The 17,973-nt window shown below is 47.1% G+C and overlaps 1 protein-coding gene across 1 annotated transcript in view; it reads left to right on the forward strand.

Moving 5' to 3' along the window:
* LAMA1 (laminin subunit alpha 1) overlaps nucleotides 1-17,973 on the forward strand; it is a 165,711-nt gene that overhangs the window by 83,247 nt on the left and 64,491 nt on the right. Inside the window, exons 18-29 of the mRNA XM_034642580.1 lie at nucleotides 972-1,058; nucleotides 1,770-1,981; nucleotides 7,947-8,053; nucleotides 8,350-8,530; nucleotides 9,112-9,248; nucleotides 9,901-10,137; nucleotides 11,540-11,683; nucleotides 12,201-12,380; nucleotides 13,400-13,585; nucleotides 14,087-14,214; nucleotides 14,872-14,992; nucleotides 16,848-16,985. Of these exons, the coding sequence (XP_034498471.1) occupies nucleotides 972-1,058; nucleotides 1,770-1,981; nucleotides 7,947-8,053; nucleotides 8,350-8,530; nucleotides 9,112-9,248; nucleotides 9,901-10,137; nucleotides 11,540-11,683; nucleotides 12,201-12,380; nucleotides 13,400-13,585; nucleotides 14,087-14,214; nucleotides 14,872-14,992; nucleotides 16,848-16,985 (1,858 nt within the window). The remainder of the gene's footprint in view (nucleotides 1-971; nucleotides 1,059-1,769; nucleotides 1,982-7,946; nucleotides 8,054-8,349; nucleotides 8,531-9,111; nucleotides 9,249-9,900; nucleotides 10,138-11,539; nucleotides 11,684-12,200; nucleotides 12,381-13,399; nucleotides 13,586-14,086; nucleotides 14,215-14,871; nucleotides 14,993-16,847; nucleotides 16,986-17,973) is intronic.

Raw genomic sequence — 17,973 nt, forward strand, 5'->3', positions numbered from 1 at the left:
GTCACCCGTGGCTGCCGGGCCCACGGACGCCACCATGTGCTCGTGGCTGCAGTGGAGGTATGTCCACTGTCGGGAGGGTAGGAATCTACCAGGAAGCCCCTGATCTGAGGCGGGAAGGATGAAGGCCACAGAGAAGGGCGTTCTGCGTGGAAGGAACGGAGTGTGCCAAGTCTCGGTGCATCAGAGAGCAGGTCCCGTTTGCGGACTCACAGATGGTCCAGGAGCACAAGGCAGGAGGGGATGGAAGGAGCCAGGGATGCACAAGGCCTTGTTCCCATGCTGGGGCCTGTGTGTCCCGCAGGCCCGGGCTTGAAAACCTATTTCTCTCTCACGGGCTTACCCTTTAAGACTCTTCTTCCCTGCAGCCCAGAGAACTCCCCCATGGGGATTTTTATTTGAAATTCCACTGTATAAAACAAACACAACCAGGGCTACTCTGATGAAATTGTAGGGGCCCTCTAATTGCCCCCATACCTCCCTTCACAGGCCCCCCAAACCCAGGAATAGAGGTTGAGGGGACCTCAGTCAGCAGTTGGGGTCCTTTGAGGAATGTCGATGGGCTGTCACATGTAATCTAGAGCTCACTCTGGCCAGTGTGGGCAGGGCTCTGAGGCAGGCAGTCCCGTGACAGGGAACCCAGAGACAGGAGCACGGCTTGGCCAGGAAGAGCGTCAGAGGAGGCCTCCTGGAGGAGATGGTGGCTGAGTTGGGCACAGGGGATAAGGTGAACCCAGGCAGAGAGGGAAAGAAGCACCCTCTGGGCTGAAGGACAAGCAGGAGAGGGAGCAGGGAGCTTCCAGGGTCCAGGAAGGAGAGAGGCTTGTGAAGTGGGCTGCATGGTTGGGGGCTGGGATTCTGGAGTGAAGACCCATGGAACGTTTGTAAGGAGTGGTAAAATACAAGGATTTTAAATGTTTAGATATTCTGCCCCACCCACTGGAAAATTGTATTCATTTGTAATGTTTTGACAGTTTCAGCCCCACCTGCCACCTAGAGGATGGGGACGAAGTGGTCTGTGACCAGTGCGCCCCGGGATACTCAGGAGCTTGGTGCGAGAGGTACTCTGTCTGCATCACTCAAATGATTTCCAAAAGTTGCTTCAAACTTTTTTTAAAATTAATTATCAATGATATGTATTTCTTCTTAAATGTATAGATAAGTGTGATTTTAGAGTTTTGGTGTGTAATGATTATTTCACATAATTATAGAGAAAAACCAGTATGTCAATTAAAAAGCTGGTGTGAAAACTCCCCCGGGGAAATTTTCAAGAACAGCATTTGGGCTCCTTGAACTCATGTGAGTTCTCATCGATGACAATAGAAAAGAGTGAGGAGCCAGTGTTTACTGTGCACACATTGAAATATCCCATTACTCTGGATAGTTCCCTAGGTGAGGGGGGGTTTGATTTAATAGCTGTCTTCTGGTGCCCGAGAGCCAACATTGTCTTTTCCCACGTGTGAGTCTCAGTGCCCAGCTCTGGCTGAAGTCCGTGGGAGAGCCACATCGCACCCATGGCATGCAGGTCCAGCTGGCCTGGGGGCTGAGTGCACAACCCCTGGAATTTATGGCTTATTTGGGATACGCTCTCTGTCTTCACAACTAGTGAAGCAAATCTGAATGTCCCAACGTGCTGTTGCATTGCTTCCCAATAAACCTTATAGAAAAAAATTCCGTCTGATTTATTAACCATTCAGAGGATCCCTGGATGGTGGGAGTACTGTCTAGAGGAAGTGCATTCCTTTGGATCCCTCTTTCAATCTTTCATGCAGATGCGCAGACGGTTACTATGGAAACCCAACAGTGCCCGGGGAATCCTGTGTTCCGTGTGACTGCAGCGGCAATGTGGACCCCTTCGAGGAGGGTCACTGTGACTCCGTCACCGGAGAGTGCCTGAAATGCATTGGGAACACGGATGGCGCCCACTGCGAGAGGTGTGCTGACGGCTTCTATGGGGACGCCGTGACTGCCAAAAATTGCAGCGGTAAGTGTGGTGGCTGTGAAGTCAGAGTCCTTACTAGTGGCCATGTGAAGTCTCCATCTACTTACACGTGTCAGAAAGGGCTCAGCCTACGGGTTAACTTTATCTTGATCCGTGCTTTTGTTAATACCAGGGTAGACCCAAGACCTCACTCTTGCTGGTGTGCCTTGCCTTAGCTTAATCCTAGGTACAGAGCGGATCAGGTGGCCTGGAAAATACCGGTGCCCTTCCACTGGAGAAAGAAGTGGCTCATGATGGGGTGCTGGCATGCTCCCCGGGACCCGGCAAAGGCAGACTGGTCAGAGCCAGCAGTGTTTATGAGGGACGGGCTTAGGGGTCTCATGAGTCAGATGGGATTTCAAGATATGCAGTGGGAAATGGGAAGGCTCTCTACCTGGAGTCTGTTCTTGAACTCCTGACTCTCCCATTGCTCCACAGAGCTCTGCTTCCTTCCTTCCTCACATTATGTATCACTTAGGACCACTCACTGAAGAAAGCAGGCTTTCCTATACCCGAGATGATACACTTGTAGCCTTAGGGCTGATGTGGCCCTCAGATTCTTATGCAAAGAAGAGCTCTTGAAGGTGTGAAAGAGTAAAAATGGCAATTTTACATTATTTTAATAATTTCCTATGAATGCAGTCCTGCTATGCTATTACAACATGTGGACACAAGAGGGTGCTAGTGATACAGAAAAGGTATTTTCCCAGGCACACCTCCAGGGAGGGAAAAGGCTTGGTAGCATTGGGCCAGTCAGCTGGAGGCAGCACAGCCACCTTAATTGGTTATCACAGAAGGATAATTGTGATAACTGGCATTTGTGTAAAGCTTCAAAGTTTACGGAACGCTTTCACTATACTCATGTCGTTCCTTTTCATCTTTACTGCAAACCTTAATGATTCATTCCTTCGTTCATTAGCCGTTTATTAAGCATTTGTTACTTCCCAAGCACTGTGTTAAGTATCATCAGAGGACCTGGAAAAATTCTGGCCCAGATCCATCGGGGGGCTACCTGGGATGGAGTGGAGGCAAAGACGGATGTGGATCTCAGGCTGTGGAGTCTGACCTACGTGGGTTAGAGTTCGGGGTTGGTCACAATCAACTGTGTGACATTAGGCCAATTTATTAACCTCTCTGAGCCACTATTTCCTCATACATAAGATGGACATAGTTTTATATATACATATATATAATTATATATACATGCACACATTTATATATACACGAAGGCCTTTGTGAGAAGTAATTGGGTAAAAACTTAAAGTCTGGAAATGAATTAAATGATAGCTATTTTAAAAGTTAATAATAAAAACAGTGCTGTTTATTATTTTCCTGTGTTAATGCTGTCCAGTAGAAATGTAAATGACCCATGTAATTTTAAATTTTCTAGTCACCACATAAATAAAAAGATAAAGATGAAATGTATTGTAGTAATACACCTTATTTTACCCAGTTATAAAAGTAATATTTTGTCATGTAATCACATTTTGAAAGTATTAATGAGATATTTGCTTTCCTTTTTAATGTTGAGTCTTCAAAATTCAGTGCATGTTTTATAGCTTATTTTAATTAGGATGCTAAATTTTCATAAGAAACTCTTGATCTGTATTTAGATTAGTTGCAAAGCGGAATTTACATACCCAAGTTGTTCAAATGTATTCAAAAATTTTTCATCATGACCAAAAAAATCATTTTCCTTTATAATTGTATCTACATTGACAAAACTGCTTCCATATTTTGTGTAGATAGTAGACCTTGGTGATGAGCAGAGGTGGGGGTGGAGGGTCAGAACAGACAGGATTTGGGTCTGGATCCGAGTCGCTGGCCCAGGTCTTAGTTTAAGTGACCTTAGAGATGGTGTTCGCCTGTTGCATCTGCAGGGGTCAGGAGCCCTGTGCATGCAGTGTTGGGCTGATGGGACTGGCAGCCCTGCAGGGCGATGAATGACCGTCCCTGGCATTTGCACAAAGCTCTGTAGGGGCCCAGGAGAGTGTGGGGCTGCCTCTGGAAGAAATGCCCTTGATGTGAGTCTTGAAGGGTAGAAATGCCCCATGGGCTGACAAGTGGTGGGAAAGTGTCGTCCAAGCCCAACATGCAGAGTCTGGAAAGAGTGTGCTACCACGTGAAAGGCAGAGTCCGGCCAGGGGAGGAGCCATGGCTCACAGGTGGAAAGCAGGTCACATCTGGTGTGGACAGCGCTGGCCTGCCGAGGCTGCGCCGTCTGTCCCTGACTCCAGGTCACTGGAACAGGGGCGGGGCCCCATTCCTGATCGTAGATCAGACCAGATCTATGTTGGACAGCCAGTCTGGAACCACTGCAGAGGACAGAGTGGACTAGAGAAGAGACAAGGCCAGAAAAGAAATTTGCTGGAAAAGTTAATGGGGGTTTCCAATAAAAGCCTTTGTAATGGGGGTAAAGGTGAAGATAGAAACTAGAAACTAGAAACTCTCAGGGTGACTGGGGGGCTCAGTCAGTTGAGCATCCAGCTCTTGATTTCAGCTCGGGCCTTAATCTCAGGGTTGTGAGATCGAGACCCAGGTTAAGCCCAGCATCGAGCCCCACCTCAGGTTCCGTGCTCAGTGGGGAGCCTGCTTGGGATTCTCTCTCTCCTTCTCCCTTTGCCCCTCCCTACCTCTCTCTCTCTTTCTCTCTATTAATAAATCAATCTTAACAAGAAAAGAAACTAGAAAATCTCTATGTTGACTGGAGTTTGTGGGGGAGCAGGGGTCAGGTAGGCAGGGCTGGGGTCTGGGTTCAGGCTGGTGGCCAGGCAGCTGGACTGGGTATAGACTGACACTGTCCAGGCTCTTTCTAGTTGCCAAGCATTTACAAGTTTTATTTTTTCTCATTTCCTCTTCCCCGCCCCCCAGCTTTGATGAGACGAATTCTTATTATTTCTGGATATTTCACTAGAAATCCTCTCAGGCCTGTAATAGGATCCCTCCTATGGACTTTCCAGAGGCCCTGCATGTGAATATACTACTATATGTTACTAGGTTAACCTCAGTGAAAGTGTCAGTATTCAATATGGCTGACACGGGAATTCCTAGGGGTTAGTTGGGGGGCATTTGGACATTCAGACGAGCAGAATTAGCGAAGAAATGGAGCCCAGAGAACCGTCAGCTTCGGTGTGGTAATGGATGTGGTGCATGTGGAATGGGTTGTCCAGGGCAGCAAGGGAGCAACCGAGAGAGGGAGAGGTTGTAGGGACCCCACCAAGCTCTCCTGTTAAAGGAACCTTATATGAAATAAGTTAAGGGGTTATAATTTTTATATTGTGGGGTTTTATATTCTCTAATGAGAATCAAAATACATGTAAAACACCTAGCCATCAGTTACTGGCAACTATTTTAAATTAATATTATTTACAGCAAACACTTTTTTTTAAAGATTTTATTTATTTATTTATTTGAGAGAAAGAGCGAGATCGCGAGCTGGGGGGGGAAGGGCAGAGGGAGAGGGCGAAGCGGACTCCCCGCTGAGCAGGGAGCCCTACACAGGGCTCAATCCGGATCGCAGACCCCAGGGTCATGACTTGAGCTGAAGTCAGGGGCTTAACCGACTGAGCCACCCGGGCGCCCCTACAGCAAACAATTTTTTAGTAATAATTACTATTTACCATTAGAATTGTTATCATAGAAGGACAAGTACAAATAGCTGTGTGACCTGTGGCAAATGACATCATCTCTCTAATTTCAGATTTCACACTGAAAAAGAGAGAACGTTATAGTGCTTCCCTCCTCAGTTTGTAATGAAGGTTCAATGAAATATACTGGATTGTGACCCAGGCGCAGACAGTCCAATAAATACGATTTATCATTGTCAATATTTTGTGGTGATTATACAGTGAACGTTGACTTTTCCCCCAAGCAGGGGAAGCTTTAAATGAGATGGGGGGGGGGTAGGTAGGGCACCAGAGGGAGAGACACAGGAAGGAGGGAGGAAACCAGAGGTTGCCCCTCACCTCAGTTCAAGAGGGAGGGAGTGGCTATGGGGCCCATCTCTCAGGAAGACACAGCCAGATGAAGACCCAGAATGTGCTCTTTGAATTTGCTCCTGGACGTCCTAGGAGACGCCTCAGAAGGAGCGATTTTAGCAGCCACGAGGCAGGAGGGGAAAGCTGAATGGGAAGGTGCTAAGGGCAAGGGAGGGCCACAGGGAGATGGGACTTCGGATAGACGACAGTTAAGCGTGTGTGTGTGTGTGTGTGTGTGTGTGTGTGCGCGTGCATGTGAGTAAACGTGAGTGTGACGCTTTCTACGGGGGACAACTGAGAATAGTTGGATGCTGCGGAGTGTTTGACAATCCAGGTTTTATTTAGCAATGGCGAGGCCAGCCAAGGCCAGGAGGAGGGGACAGGGGACGCACAAGGCACTGGGGGTGGGGGAGGGGGGTATTCAGGAAGCCCCCAGGTTGGTCAGGAGGGGAGATGTGGGCTACAGCCTTTGTTGTGGTTTCCTCAGGAAGGAAAGGGCAAGGCCGGGTAAAGGAGTTTAGGATCATCGGTCACTTGGAATGGAATAATTTCAGCAGGCTCTGGGGCCGGGGAGCTGTCCCTGGTGGTCTGATGCATGGCCCTGGGGTGAGAGGTCAGAGGGATAGTGGAAGTGAAGCCCAAAGGAAGGAGAGGGCCCAGTAGGAAGGCCTTTGTGGGTGTGGGCTCTGGATGGGGTTGTTTGCATATGAAAGGAGTTCTGGCATGAAAGCTATTCACTCCCTCTAGAAACTGACCAGCCTTGGCAAGGGCAGTCTGTCCAGGGTCAACAAGGCCCCACCAGGAGGCATGTTTAACAGGAAAGTGAGTTGAGTGTTCAAAGGTAAGCTAGAGGAATGGGCAGTGGTGAGCGGGCCCCTAGCACTTCCCCAGCCTCCTGCAGGGGGAATCCTAGATGGTCCACTTACACCAGGGAGCGCACCGCAGCTGTCTTGGACCTAGTGCCTTTCTGAGGCAGAATTCCACTGCCTTGCTTCTTTTTTTTTTTTTTTTTTTTTTTTTAAAGNGAAGAGCCTGATGTGGGGCTCGATCCCATAACGCCGGGATCACGCCCTGAGCCGAAGGCAGACGCTTAACCGCTGTGCCACCCAGGCGCCCCTCCACTGCCTTGCTTCTGATTCTCAGCCTTCCAGCATCCCCCACAGCTCTGCTCCCTGCAGATGGCTGCCACAGGGAGCGTGCTTGGGTTTGAGAGAGTTTGTGGAGTTTTCCTCCTCTTTTCTTACATCATTATAGCATACGACAGAACACGCACATTTCCCGAGTCCAAGCGCTCCAAGATAGTGTGCATTTCGGGGTATTTGGTCAGTGAGCTTTTAAATATTTTCTATGACGTCCCTATTGATAGCTGTGCTATAAATATCAATTAAACATTTCAGGAGCCATTAAATTGTATCACTTTGCAAAGGTGGGGGACTTCGTAGTTTCGAACACCAGCATTATAACCGTAGATAAGACTGAAATGTGTGGCCTGAGGGTGAGTATATTGGAACTACAGGTGACTCACGACTTAGAACAGGGAACTGTTTTACATTAAACTATGAAATGTAATCTTAACTATTTAGATTGTTATAACTGAGCTTTAAAATACTAAATACATACATGATTGGAATGAGAGCAGATAGGTAAATTGATTTTGAAATCTCCACTGCATGTCTTTTATGAAAATTCTTGATAAACATTGGTGGCTCGTTTTTACAATTTCAAGGAATTCATGAAATTGGTTAAGATCGTTTCCTAATTGTTATCTTAACAGCTTCAGTGGTTTTTCTGTGTGATGGCTCCTGCCACCAACCCTGGGTTGGCTTGCTCTTCGGAAAAGTACTGTATTTAAAGTTATTGCAAAGTAATTTTTTCTTGTAGTTTTATGATTTGAAACATGAATGTTTAACATTTTTCCTTTGGGGATTAAGGGCTCTTCCTACAACCATACCCAGAAATGGGCACAAATATGTCTCTTGTGTGTGTGTTAGCCTGTGAGTGCCATGGAAAAGGCTCCCTGTCTGATGTCTGCCATCTTGAGACTGGACTCTGTGACTGCAAACCCCACGTGACTGGACGGCAGTGTGACCAGTGCTTGGTAAGATGCCCACTGGCGGTTGTGGTCAGTGATGTCTATAATCGATTCCTTGACCTTGGTGCAAATGAAATGGACTTCATGACCGCCAAAAGAGCTACTGCCCCAAACACCCAGTGAATGCCAGGTGTCCTGACCTACAGAGTTTGTATTCTGTTCACAAAGGACGGCAGTGATGTCATGAACACTTTATGATTCTATGAAACATCGATGTTTGATTTGGGCAACATGCTTGTCAGTGTTAGTGGCTAACTGAAATGTACTTTGGCTCCCACGCTCCCGCCCCTCCTGTGAACCAGCCTGGCTATTACGGGCTGGACGCGGGGCTCGGGTGCCTGCCCTGTAACTGCAGCACGTCAGGCTCCGTGTCAGATGACTGCACCCAGGAAGGCCGGTGTCACTGCGTCCCGGGCGTCGCTGGGGAGAAGTGCGACAGGTGTGCACGTGGCTTCTATGCCTACGAGGACGGTGGCTGTACACGTAAGCTCCAGAGCTCCTTATCTGAGACTTTACAGTGATTTCCAGACTTTTCTCTGAGCTCTCCTTTGACTTCTAATTCTGTTAAGTTCCTTTACTTTTTCTCTTTTTAACATGTAGGAATTCATACCTTTTCTCTGTTTCCTGATCCTTATGCTTAATTCGTCCGTATTCTCTGGTCAGGCTTTACTCACTGTGGGGACTTGGATGAATTACTTCACTTAGCTCTAGTTTCCTCATCTGTAAAATAGAGAAGCTAGTTATAGTTTCCATCCAGAAGTTACTTCTCATGTTGGGCGTAGAGTCCTTACCATTTGGCACACAATAAATGCTCCATAAATCCCGGCCGTGTCTGCTCTTCTCACCTATTTCTATTTCTCTGTCCTCATTACCCCTTTTCTCACAACACCTCTCAACAAGGAGGAACAGCCCCCTCCCGAGAGGCATGGACAGGTCTTGGGAATCACGAGGTCTCTGTTAGGAACTAGAAGGATGGTTTAGATAATTAATCAAAGGGAGTGAACCTGTAACATTGATGGCACGGTGGTCCCGATGCCTAACAATGCCGTGTGTCTCCGTTGTAGCCTGTGACTGTGCTCACACACAGCACACTTGTCACCCGGAATCGGGGGAGTGTATCTGCCCTCCTCACACTCGGGGTGCCGCCTGTGACGAATGTGAGGACGGATACTGGGGCCACGACCTCGAGCTCGGATGCCAGGTACGTACGGCCACCTGCACCTTCTTAACTGGGATGGGAAGCCCTTGGATGGAGCAAGTGTCACTCCTTCTCTTTCATCCGTGCACTTGACCTTGACCTGCTGAACGGCTCCACGGCTTATATTTAAAACTCAGTACGGGTTCAGGCATCCGGGTGGAAGAAGCAGCCGCCCTAAAGCTCAGTATTCTAAGTTTTCTTCAAGAACCCAGCTGCGGAATTGATGGTTTGGTGACGTTATTTAGCGCCCTTTACACGTACCCTGCCATGTGCACGATCTTCCAGGGGGGCAGGAGTCACTTTATTGGGGGTTATAGCCAGTCTTCAACGGTTCTATTTTCAGTGTAGCTTTCCTCAGTTGAACTTGGATATGGTTTGCGTCTTAAAAACAGACTTGACTTTGACTTGTAAGATGCTGCTGCTGGGTTGACTGTCAGGTCACAGGGTCAGCCCCGTGTGCATGTGCCCAGGGATGTCCGGCCTGGCAGATGCTGCCTCCTGTTGGCTCGCGGCAAAGTGAATCCATGTGCAATAGTGATGGAGACCCACGTATTTGCATAATGTGCCCACAGTTTATGTTCTCCTGCAATCCCAACATGTGTACAGTATGCAAATGTAAAAGATACCTATTTATTGAGTGAGTTTGTCTTGCCAGGCCTGCAACTGCAGTGGTGTTGGGTCGGCCAGGCCCGGGTGCGATGCGCTCACCGGCCATTGCCAATGTAAGCCTGGCTTCGGTGGGCCGAACTGTCATCAGTGCTCCCTGGGGTACAGAGGCTTTCCAGACTGTGTAGCCTGTGACTGTGACCTGCGAGGGACATCGGCAGATACCTGTGATGAGGAACGGGGTCTGTGCAGCTGTGCAGAGGAAACCGGCAGCTGCTCTTGCAAGGTAACGGCCCTCGGCGTTCCGCTCTCTCCCCATCTCACACTCATCACTATGACTTTGGGGCTTTTAACTATTTAAATCAGGGGCACCTGAGTGGCTCAGCCGTTAAGCGTCTGCCTTTGGCTCAGGTCATGATCCCAGGGTCCTGGGATGGAGTCCCACGTTGGGCTCCCTGCTCAGTGGGGAGCCTGCTTCTCCCTCCCTTCCCCTCTTCTGCACGCTCTTTCTGTCAAATAAATAGTGAAATCTTTAACCATTGAAATCAGCAGCTAGGATTTAGACACTTTCATAGTAGTCCTCACTACCTTCTAGGTTTGAGTTTAAATTCTGTGTATACTCTTCTAGAACAATGGATGATTCTTTTAATGGAACTCTTACTGGTTATTACGAGTGTCAGATGATAGAACTGAATCAAAGAACACTCTTGAGTTCTCTGTCAGGTGTCCCAGTCGGCTGAGCAGCCAGTCTATCTTGAGTATACAGTTAAAATAGATAACGCAGGGCTTCAAGAAGATTTGTGATTTGGGGCGCCTGGGTGAGGTGTGCGACCCTTGATTTCGGCTCCGGTCGTGATCTCAGGGTGGTGAGAGGGAGCCTCAGGTTGGGCTCCACTCTGGGCATGGAGCCTGCCTGGGATTCTCTCTCTCCCTCTGCCCCCCCCCCATTTTTTAAAAAATATAAATAAATAAAAGAAGATTTGTGATTTTCTAACTGGTAAGTAATTATTCTTTTGTATGTGCTGGCCAGAATGAAGGAAATTCGTGTTTTTTATTTTCCCGGCATGTAAGAATTCGACATCATGCTTAATTCCGTGTATTTCCACTGGTTTCCCCATTGTGCTTTGTTATTAGGAGGTCATTGGCTGCCTCCTCTGGTCCTTTTCCAGGTGCTGGTGAGACGGAAGAGAGAGAGTAGTGGGCGGATTACTGACTAGGGGTGAGGAAGGGAAAGCTCATGCTGATACCATGGCCTGGGAGTAATGGAAACATCAGGGAACGTATTTTTGGCTTACGCATCGGCGATAGCAGTTTTCATTACAGACGTCAGAACAGGAGGGCCTGCCTTACTGATCACCCGGTTGGTGGCCTGCCACCTGCCCAGTCATCAGAGTCACCTGGGGCCTCAGGGTGGCGTCTCGGGTTCGCTCCAGGAAGGCTCATCAGGCCGTCTATATATTCCCAAAGCTCCCGGGATGATTCTGATGCTTGGCCGCATTTGGGAATCACTGACGGTGCCCAGGAGAGTGGGTGTTCGTGGAGGTTAGGGAGCTTGCCTAGGGAAACAGCGGCTTCAGGGACGTCTGTGGGTCCAAAATTATTTTCGTGTTTTATTTCATTTCTGTTCAGAAACCGTGTCCCTTTTTTTCAGGTAAAAATAAGCAAGTCTATTGCTTTCTCTCCTTTAGGAAAATGTGTTTGGTCTTCGTTGCAGCAAGTGTCGAGCTGGCGCTTACGGCCTCCGTGCTGACGACCCTCTGGGATGTGCCCCCTGCTTCTGCTTCGGGCTGTCACAAGCCTGCTCGGAGCTGCAGGGTTATGTGAGGACACCAGTAAGTCACACACGTGGGAATGTGCTGTTTGTAAACCGTCTCTCCCCACCCCCCGCCCCCATGGAAGTTGGGTGACCGTAGGGGAGATAGACTTTCAATGTTGCTCTTACAGCTTCAGAAATTGCAGGAAGCTAATCTGGGTTCGTTATGAATCTGAGCTCTGCTTCTGCCTTCCGAGGAAATACATGAAGCTGGAACTGAAGGCCCTCGGGGTGGCTCCTGAGCTAATCTATCAAAATCTTTACTTGGAGAGAAGATAAAACTGCAACACACAACAGTTTCCTTCCTATAACTGAATCCTGCCCCAATAGAGCAATAGTTTGGCCCTAAATGCGCTAGTGTAAAACACACGCAGTTTTCCTAGTAACCCAGATGTTGGCGTTGGAAGGCAATGTCTGTTACTCCCATTTTCACACTGAAGCTCTCTCGTCTGTGAAACAGTAGTGGAGTCTGACGAATCAGAGGTGAGGAGTGAATTCGTGCTCTCAGGTCTGTTGTTCTTCCCTTCCATGACCAGGTAACGCTGGGCGGAGGGCAGCCCCTCCTGCGTGTGGTTTCTCAGAGCAACCTCCAGGGCACGACCGAGGGGGTGTATTACCAGGCCCCTGACGTCCTCCTGGACGCCGTGACTGTCAGGCGACATGTCCACGCAGAGCCGTTTTACTGGAGGCTGCCAGACCAGTTCCAGGGAGACCAGGTGAGGCCACCACCCGGCCCAGAGCCGGTCCGCGTTTCCCAGAGGACACAGGTGTCACTTGAAATCACGATGGACTGTGTTAGCCGACCATTAACCGAGGTGGATAGTCCCTCTTCTAAGTGGGGTAGAGAAGTTTAACACTGAAAAAATCCAATTTAAGTTTAACACTTAAAAAATTAAATTTTCATTTGAAAGTCTTTTAGGGGCACCTGGCTAGCTCAGTCAGAAGAGCATGCAACTCGATCTCAGGGTCATGAGTTCGAGCCCCATGTTGTGTATAGAGATTACTTAAAAAAAAAAAATCTTAAAAAAATGTAAAAAATCAAATCAAATTATTTTTCTCCTTCCTCATGCAGTCCTTCAACAGACATTTTTCATTTTTATTAATACAAGCTCAGGTGCTGAGGTTCTCTCAACAAATCGATACTCATTTATGGGGAAAGTAAAAACCTACTAAAACAGGGTATTGAAGGCATCACTTACATTTTTGTTTAAATAACCATCGGAATCTATGTGTGAAATCTTACCCAGATCTTTAAAATGCGCCAATATGTATCCAGTGTTCCCAGAGCTCTAGGTCCTTTTAAAGTCAAAGGAGCCTGAAAGTAATCAGGGCCATTACCACACTGACTTGTCACTTTGCCCTGACCCCCATCGGTACCGCAGAGAGGAAGCTCTGGTAGGGGATGTCTGTGGCCTTGATGGGTGGGGGGGCTTCACGGTGTAGCCTCCTCCCCAGGCTCACTGAGTTATGCACCTTAAATATGTACAGCTTTTTACGTGCCAGACATCCCTCAATAAAAATTATTTTAAAAACTTAAAAAAAAAAGCCCTATGGCTTGAGTCAACCTAAAAATCCATAATTAAGTAGAATTAAAAAGACACAAATTCCAGACAACCGATTCCACCCATGTGATGTATTTTTAAGGCACAGGACTTCTTGCCAATGGCAGCAGGCTTTTATGAAATAGTTTGAAACCAGGGCCATGTCCGAGAGTAAACCATTTACGATTCTGTAGCTCCTGGCCTACGGTGGCAGCCTGAAGTACAGCGTGGCCTTCTATTCTTCCGACGGCTTCGGCGCCTTCAACCTCGAGCCCCAAGTGCTCCTCAAAGGGGGCCGGACCAGAAAGCAAGTCATTTATGTGGACGTGCCGGCCCCGGAGAACGGAGTGCGACAAGAGCAGGAAGTGGGAATGAAGGAGGTGAGGCTGTCGGCCTTCCCACGGGCCCCTTCACGGTGTGGGGTTAGCTCTGGACGCCGCCAATACGAGAGGGACGACCCGGGGATCAGGATTCCCGTGGGCTTATTAGCAAGATTTGTAAAAGCAATTCACATCCCATATACGAGGCTTATGTACCCTTGGTGCAAATTGCATCTTAAATCCTTCCTTGTGGTACCCAAGTCTCCATCTGTGTGGAGGTGATGGTGCGAAGGCTCTAGACTTATTTGGGTCTGGCAAGTGTGTGCGGACTCTGGGCAGTCGGCAGTGCGGCTGGTCCTGCACAGGTGACACCTGTCCGCCCCTATGTGAGGCTGGCCCCGCTGCGGCCCCGGGAGGTGACAGGAGAGCTTCCTCGGTTCCACTCGCTGTCATGCACGGGACGGGGCTCCCTTCCGGAGAAATTTATTAAAAAATGACTAAGTTCATAAGCCTCTGAGGATTTGTAATCTGAATATAATTGAATGTATTTCTCATCCACAGAATTTTTGGAAGTATTTTAACTCCGTTTCTGAAAAACCTGTCACACGCTCCGATTTTATGTCTGTTCTGAGCAACATTGAGTACATCCTCATCAAAGCATCTTACGGTCAAGGATTACAGCAAAGCAGGTACTCAGAACCTTCTAAAATATAAAACTTTTTTTATTTGAAATCAAACTAAAGAGATTTGATTCACCCATATTACGTCCTATCTTTATGAGTGTGTGTGTGTGTGTAATAAATATAATATTTGGTTCCTTACCAAAACTTTACTAAACATTAATATGATGAAATGTGTGGAAAATGACTTAGATTATCCATCCTCCAATTAATGTGGATACAAAATATAAGTACATAATGGTGATATCTTAGATGAGGATAAAATGTAAACAAAACGAAACAAAAGAAGTTCTGTCTTCTGCCCTTAAATTTCAACGACATTTCTTTGTCATGACACATCAAGAAGGCCGTCAGCTGCTCATTTCGTCCTTACCCCACAAAGGAAGCCACTAGATTATGGCCCAGCTAGTACTTCAGGAGTTCTTTCAGGCGTGCTTTGTGTAATATTTTTAAGTCCTAACATGTGGGCTGGGCCCATCACTGGGTACTGACAGGACTAATGTGCTCTTCCACGTTCCCTTTATAATCGGGTAGGAGCTACTCCCCAACGGGCAGGAAAGCTCTGGTTTAATGTATGTGCAAATTCATTAGGTAATGTGCTAGATTTCTAGAAAGTGTCTTTCTCAACATTTATGTTACCTCTCACACTTCTTAACGGTTTCACAGAATCTCAAATATTTCAATGGAGGTTGGCAGGAAGGCTGGAGAGTTGCACCCGGGACAGAAGGCGGCGTCTCTCTTAGAGAAGTGTGTCTGTCCTCCTGGCACAGCTGGATTCTCGTGTCAGGTAGGGAGACTGAGGTTAAAATCCATTACCTGTAATGATGTACTGTACGTTGGCTAATTGAATTTAAATTTAAAAAAAAATCCATTACCTGGTTCTGAGCTGAAATAGGCTTGTTAGAGCAACTCCCAAGTGATGATCAGAGTTTGTATGAATTATACAAGTTTTCTCTTCAAAAAAATTTAATTGTGGTTAAATATTGCATAAACAAACTTTAGGGTCCTAACCATTTTGAAGTGTATCGTTCAGTAGTGCTAAGTACATTCACATCGTTGTACAACCAATCTCCAGGATCCTTCATCTTGCAAATCTAAAACTCTATACCTATTAAACACTGACTCCCCAGTCTCCCTCCCCCACAGCCCCTGGCAATCACCATTCTACTCTCGGTCTTAGCGAATTCGACTATTCTGGGTCTTCATTTAAGTGGAATCACGCGGTATTTCTCACTTATGACTGGCTAGCCTAATGTCTTCAAGGTTCATCCATGTTGTAGCATGTATCAGAATTCGCTTCCTTCTGAAGGCTGAATAATATTCCATTGTATGTATATACCACATTTTGTTAATTCATCCATCAATGGACGCTTGGGCTGACCCTTGGCCTGCCATGAATACAGCTATACACGTATCTCACCAAGACCCTGATTGCAGTTCTTTGGGGTTTGTGCTCAAAAGAATTGCTAGGTCATGTGGTAATTCTGTTTTCATCTTTTTGAGTAGCTGCCATACTGCTTCCCACAGCACTGCCCCATTTTATATTCCCACCGGCAATGCACAAGTGTTCCACTTTTTCTACATTCTTGCCAACTCTGATTATTTTCTGTTTTTTCATAGAGTTATCTTAGTGGGTGTGAGGTGGCATCCCATCGTAGTTTTGATTTGCAGTTCCCTAATGGTCGATGTCGAGCATCTCTTCAGCTGCTTATCAGCCTATGTATCTTCTTTGGACAAATGTTTATTCAAGTTGTGACACTGTGATTTATAAGAAGAAATCGATATTTGGTCTTCATTCCCCTGTTTCCTAGCACAGTGTTCTTAAATACTCAGAATTTTCTAAGTGATGAGATCTATAAAAGTGTCTTTTGTTATGTTCATGAGGTGACTTTTGAAAAGTGCCTAGATCATCTAAGGAGGGAGGCTGGTCACCAAAAGAACCAACCATTTGGTTGGAGGACTTTCAGTCTTACCCCCAGACCTCAGGGGAGAGGGAAGGGGCTGGAGGTTGAATCAGTTGCCAGGGACCAATGATCTGAATCATACCTATGTAAGGAAGACTCCATAAAAACTGAAAGGGAGTTCAGAGAGCTCCCTGGTTGGTGAACACATGGCATGCCTAGAGAGGGCAGGGAGGCTCCAAGACCCCTTCCCCTTCCCTTGCCCTGGGCATCTCTCCCACCTGGTTATTCCTGAGTTACATCCTTTTATAAGAAACTAGTGCCGTAGGAACTAGAATGTTTCCCTGAGTTCTGAGCTCTACTCTAGCAAATTAATCAAACCCAAGGAGGGGGTCATTGGAACCTCCAATCTATAGCCAGTTGTCAGAAGCACAGGCAACAGTCTGGACTTGTGATTGGCATCTGTACTCGGAGGGTAGGGCCAGTCTTCTAGAACTGAGCCCTTAACCTGTGAGATCAGATGCTATCTCTGGGTAGGTAGTATCAGAATTAATTGTGGGACCTCCAGCTGGTGTCCAAACATTGCTTGGTGTGGGGGGAAGAAACACCGGCACAACAGAACCGGTGGCAGAATATATTGATCAGAAGTGGTGATCAGAGGTAGAACTGGTGTCAGAATCATTACAGGTCCTCTGTCCATTGTTTAATCATGTTTCTTCGTTTCCTTTTGCATGTGCTCAGGACTGTGCACCTGGTTACCACAGGGGGAGGCTCCCGCCAGATGGGAGCCAAGGACCCCGCCCGCTGCTTGCCCCTTGTGTGCCCTGCATTTGCAACAACCACAGTGATGCCTGTGATCCCGAAACTGGGAAGTGTCTGGTAGGTTGGTTCGTGCGGGTTCTCGGAGGAGGGAGTGAGCCTTTGAATTTCTGCTCCGGAGTCCTATACAGTTCCTGGTTTAGAGCCTAAGCTTAACTAAATGTAATACACACATTTAGAAAGGCTTCAGAAAGGTTCGGCTAAGAGTTAGACAGTTGTTAGTGCAAAATCTTTTATAAGTCTTAGTTTCATGAATTTGTGGGCATCAATTTGGGGGTTAAGTATACTTGCAGTATTGGTGATTGTAGTCAAACCAGGTGATAGATGTCATAGGATTGGGAGGGTCACCTGTGGGTCTTAAAATAACTTAATGCCCATATTGCAAATTTATTTCTCTCCTTGCATTTAAAAAAAATATTGACTGTCTTGGATGTCTTAGTATGCATTTGCTTCTCAGCCACCTTTCCCTTATTAAGAGACAAAATTCAAAATTTGAGGATGTAACTGGCTTTATTGAGTGATTCACGCATGGGGCAACATCCCATCTATCAAGTTGGGGGGGCTCTGAGGAGCTGTACAAAATAGAAATTTTTGGGGGGAGGAGGGTGGGGCAAGGAGGCTATTGGCAAAAAGAAAGGATTGTTCCGGGCAAGATTACTTTCCCACAGAGGGGAGGGCAGGGGTCTTTTTAGGTGGCTGACCTCATTTTCCTTTTCAGGAATGAAGGGCCTATGTGACAGGTTACCTCACTGATGCTGATCAGAAAACCCCTGACTGGTTAAATACATTTCTGGGGGAGGTTGAAACTGTAGTTAGGCTATGTATTAGCCCCGGTTTGGTGTCTTGGCCTAAGTGCTGCCATGTTGGGCCTGTGGTTTTCTTTTTAACACCCTAGACCAAGATTGGTCTCAGGAACATAAGGAGAACTGTGGTCATTGAAAAGGAACAAGTGGCCCAGATGGAAGGCTTGTGGCCTTGACTGAGTTCAAGCTCTTGTGTCTGTGATTTTGCTTAAGTTGACAAGGCCTTACTGATAACCTAGAATAAT

This window comes from Ailuropoda melanoleuca, chromosome 14 (assembly GCF_002007445.2).
Source record: "Ailuropoda melanoleuca isolate Jingjing chromosome 14, ASM200744v2, whole genome shotgun sequence".
Classification (NCBI taxonomy): domain Eukaryota; kingdom Metazoa; phylum Chordata; class Mammalia; order Carnivora; family Ursidae; genus Ailuropoda; species Ailuropoda melanoleuca.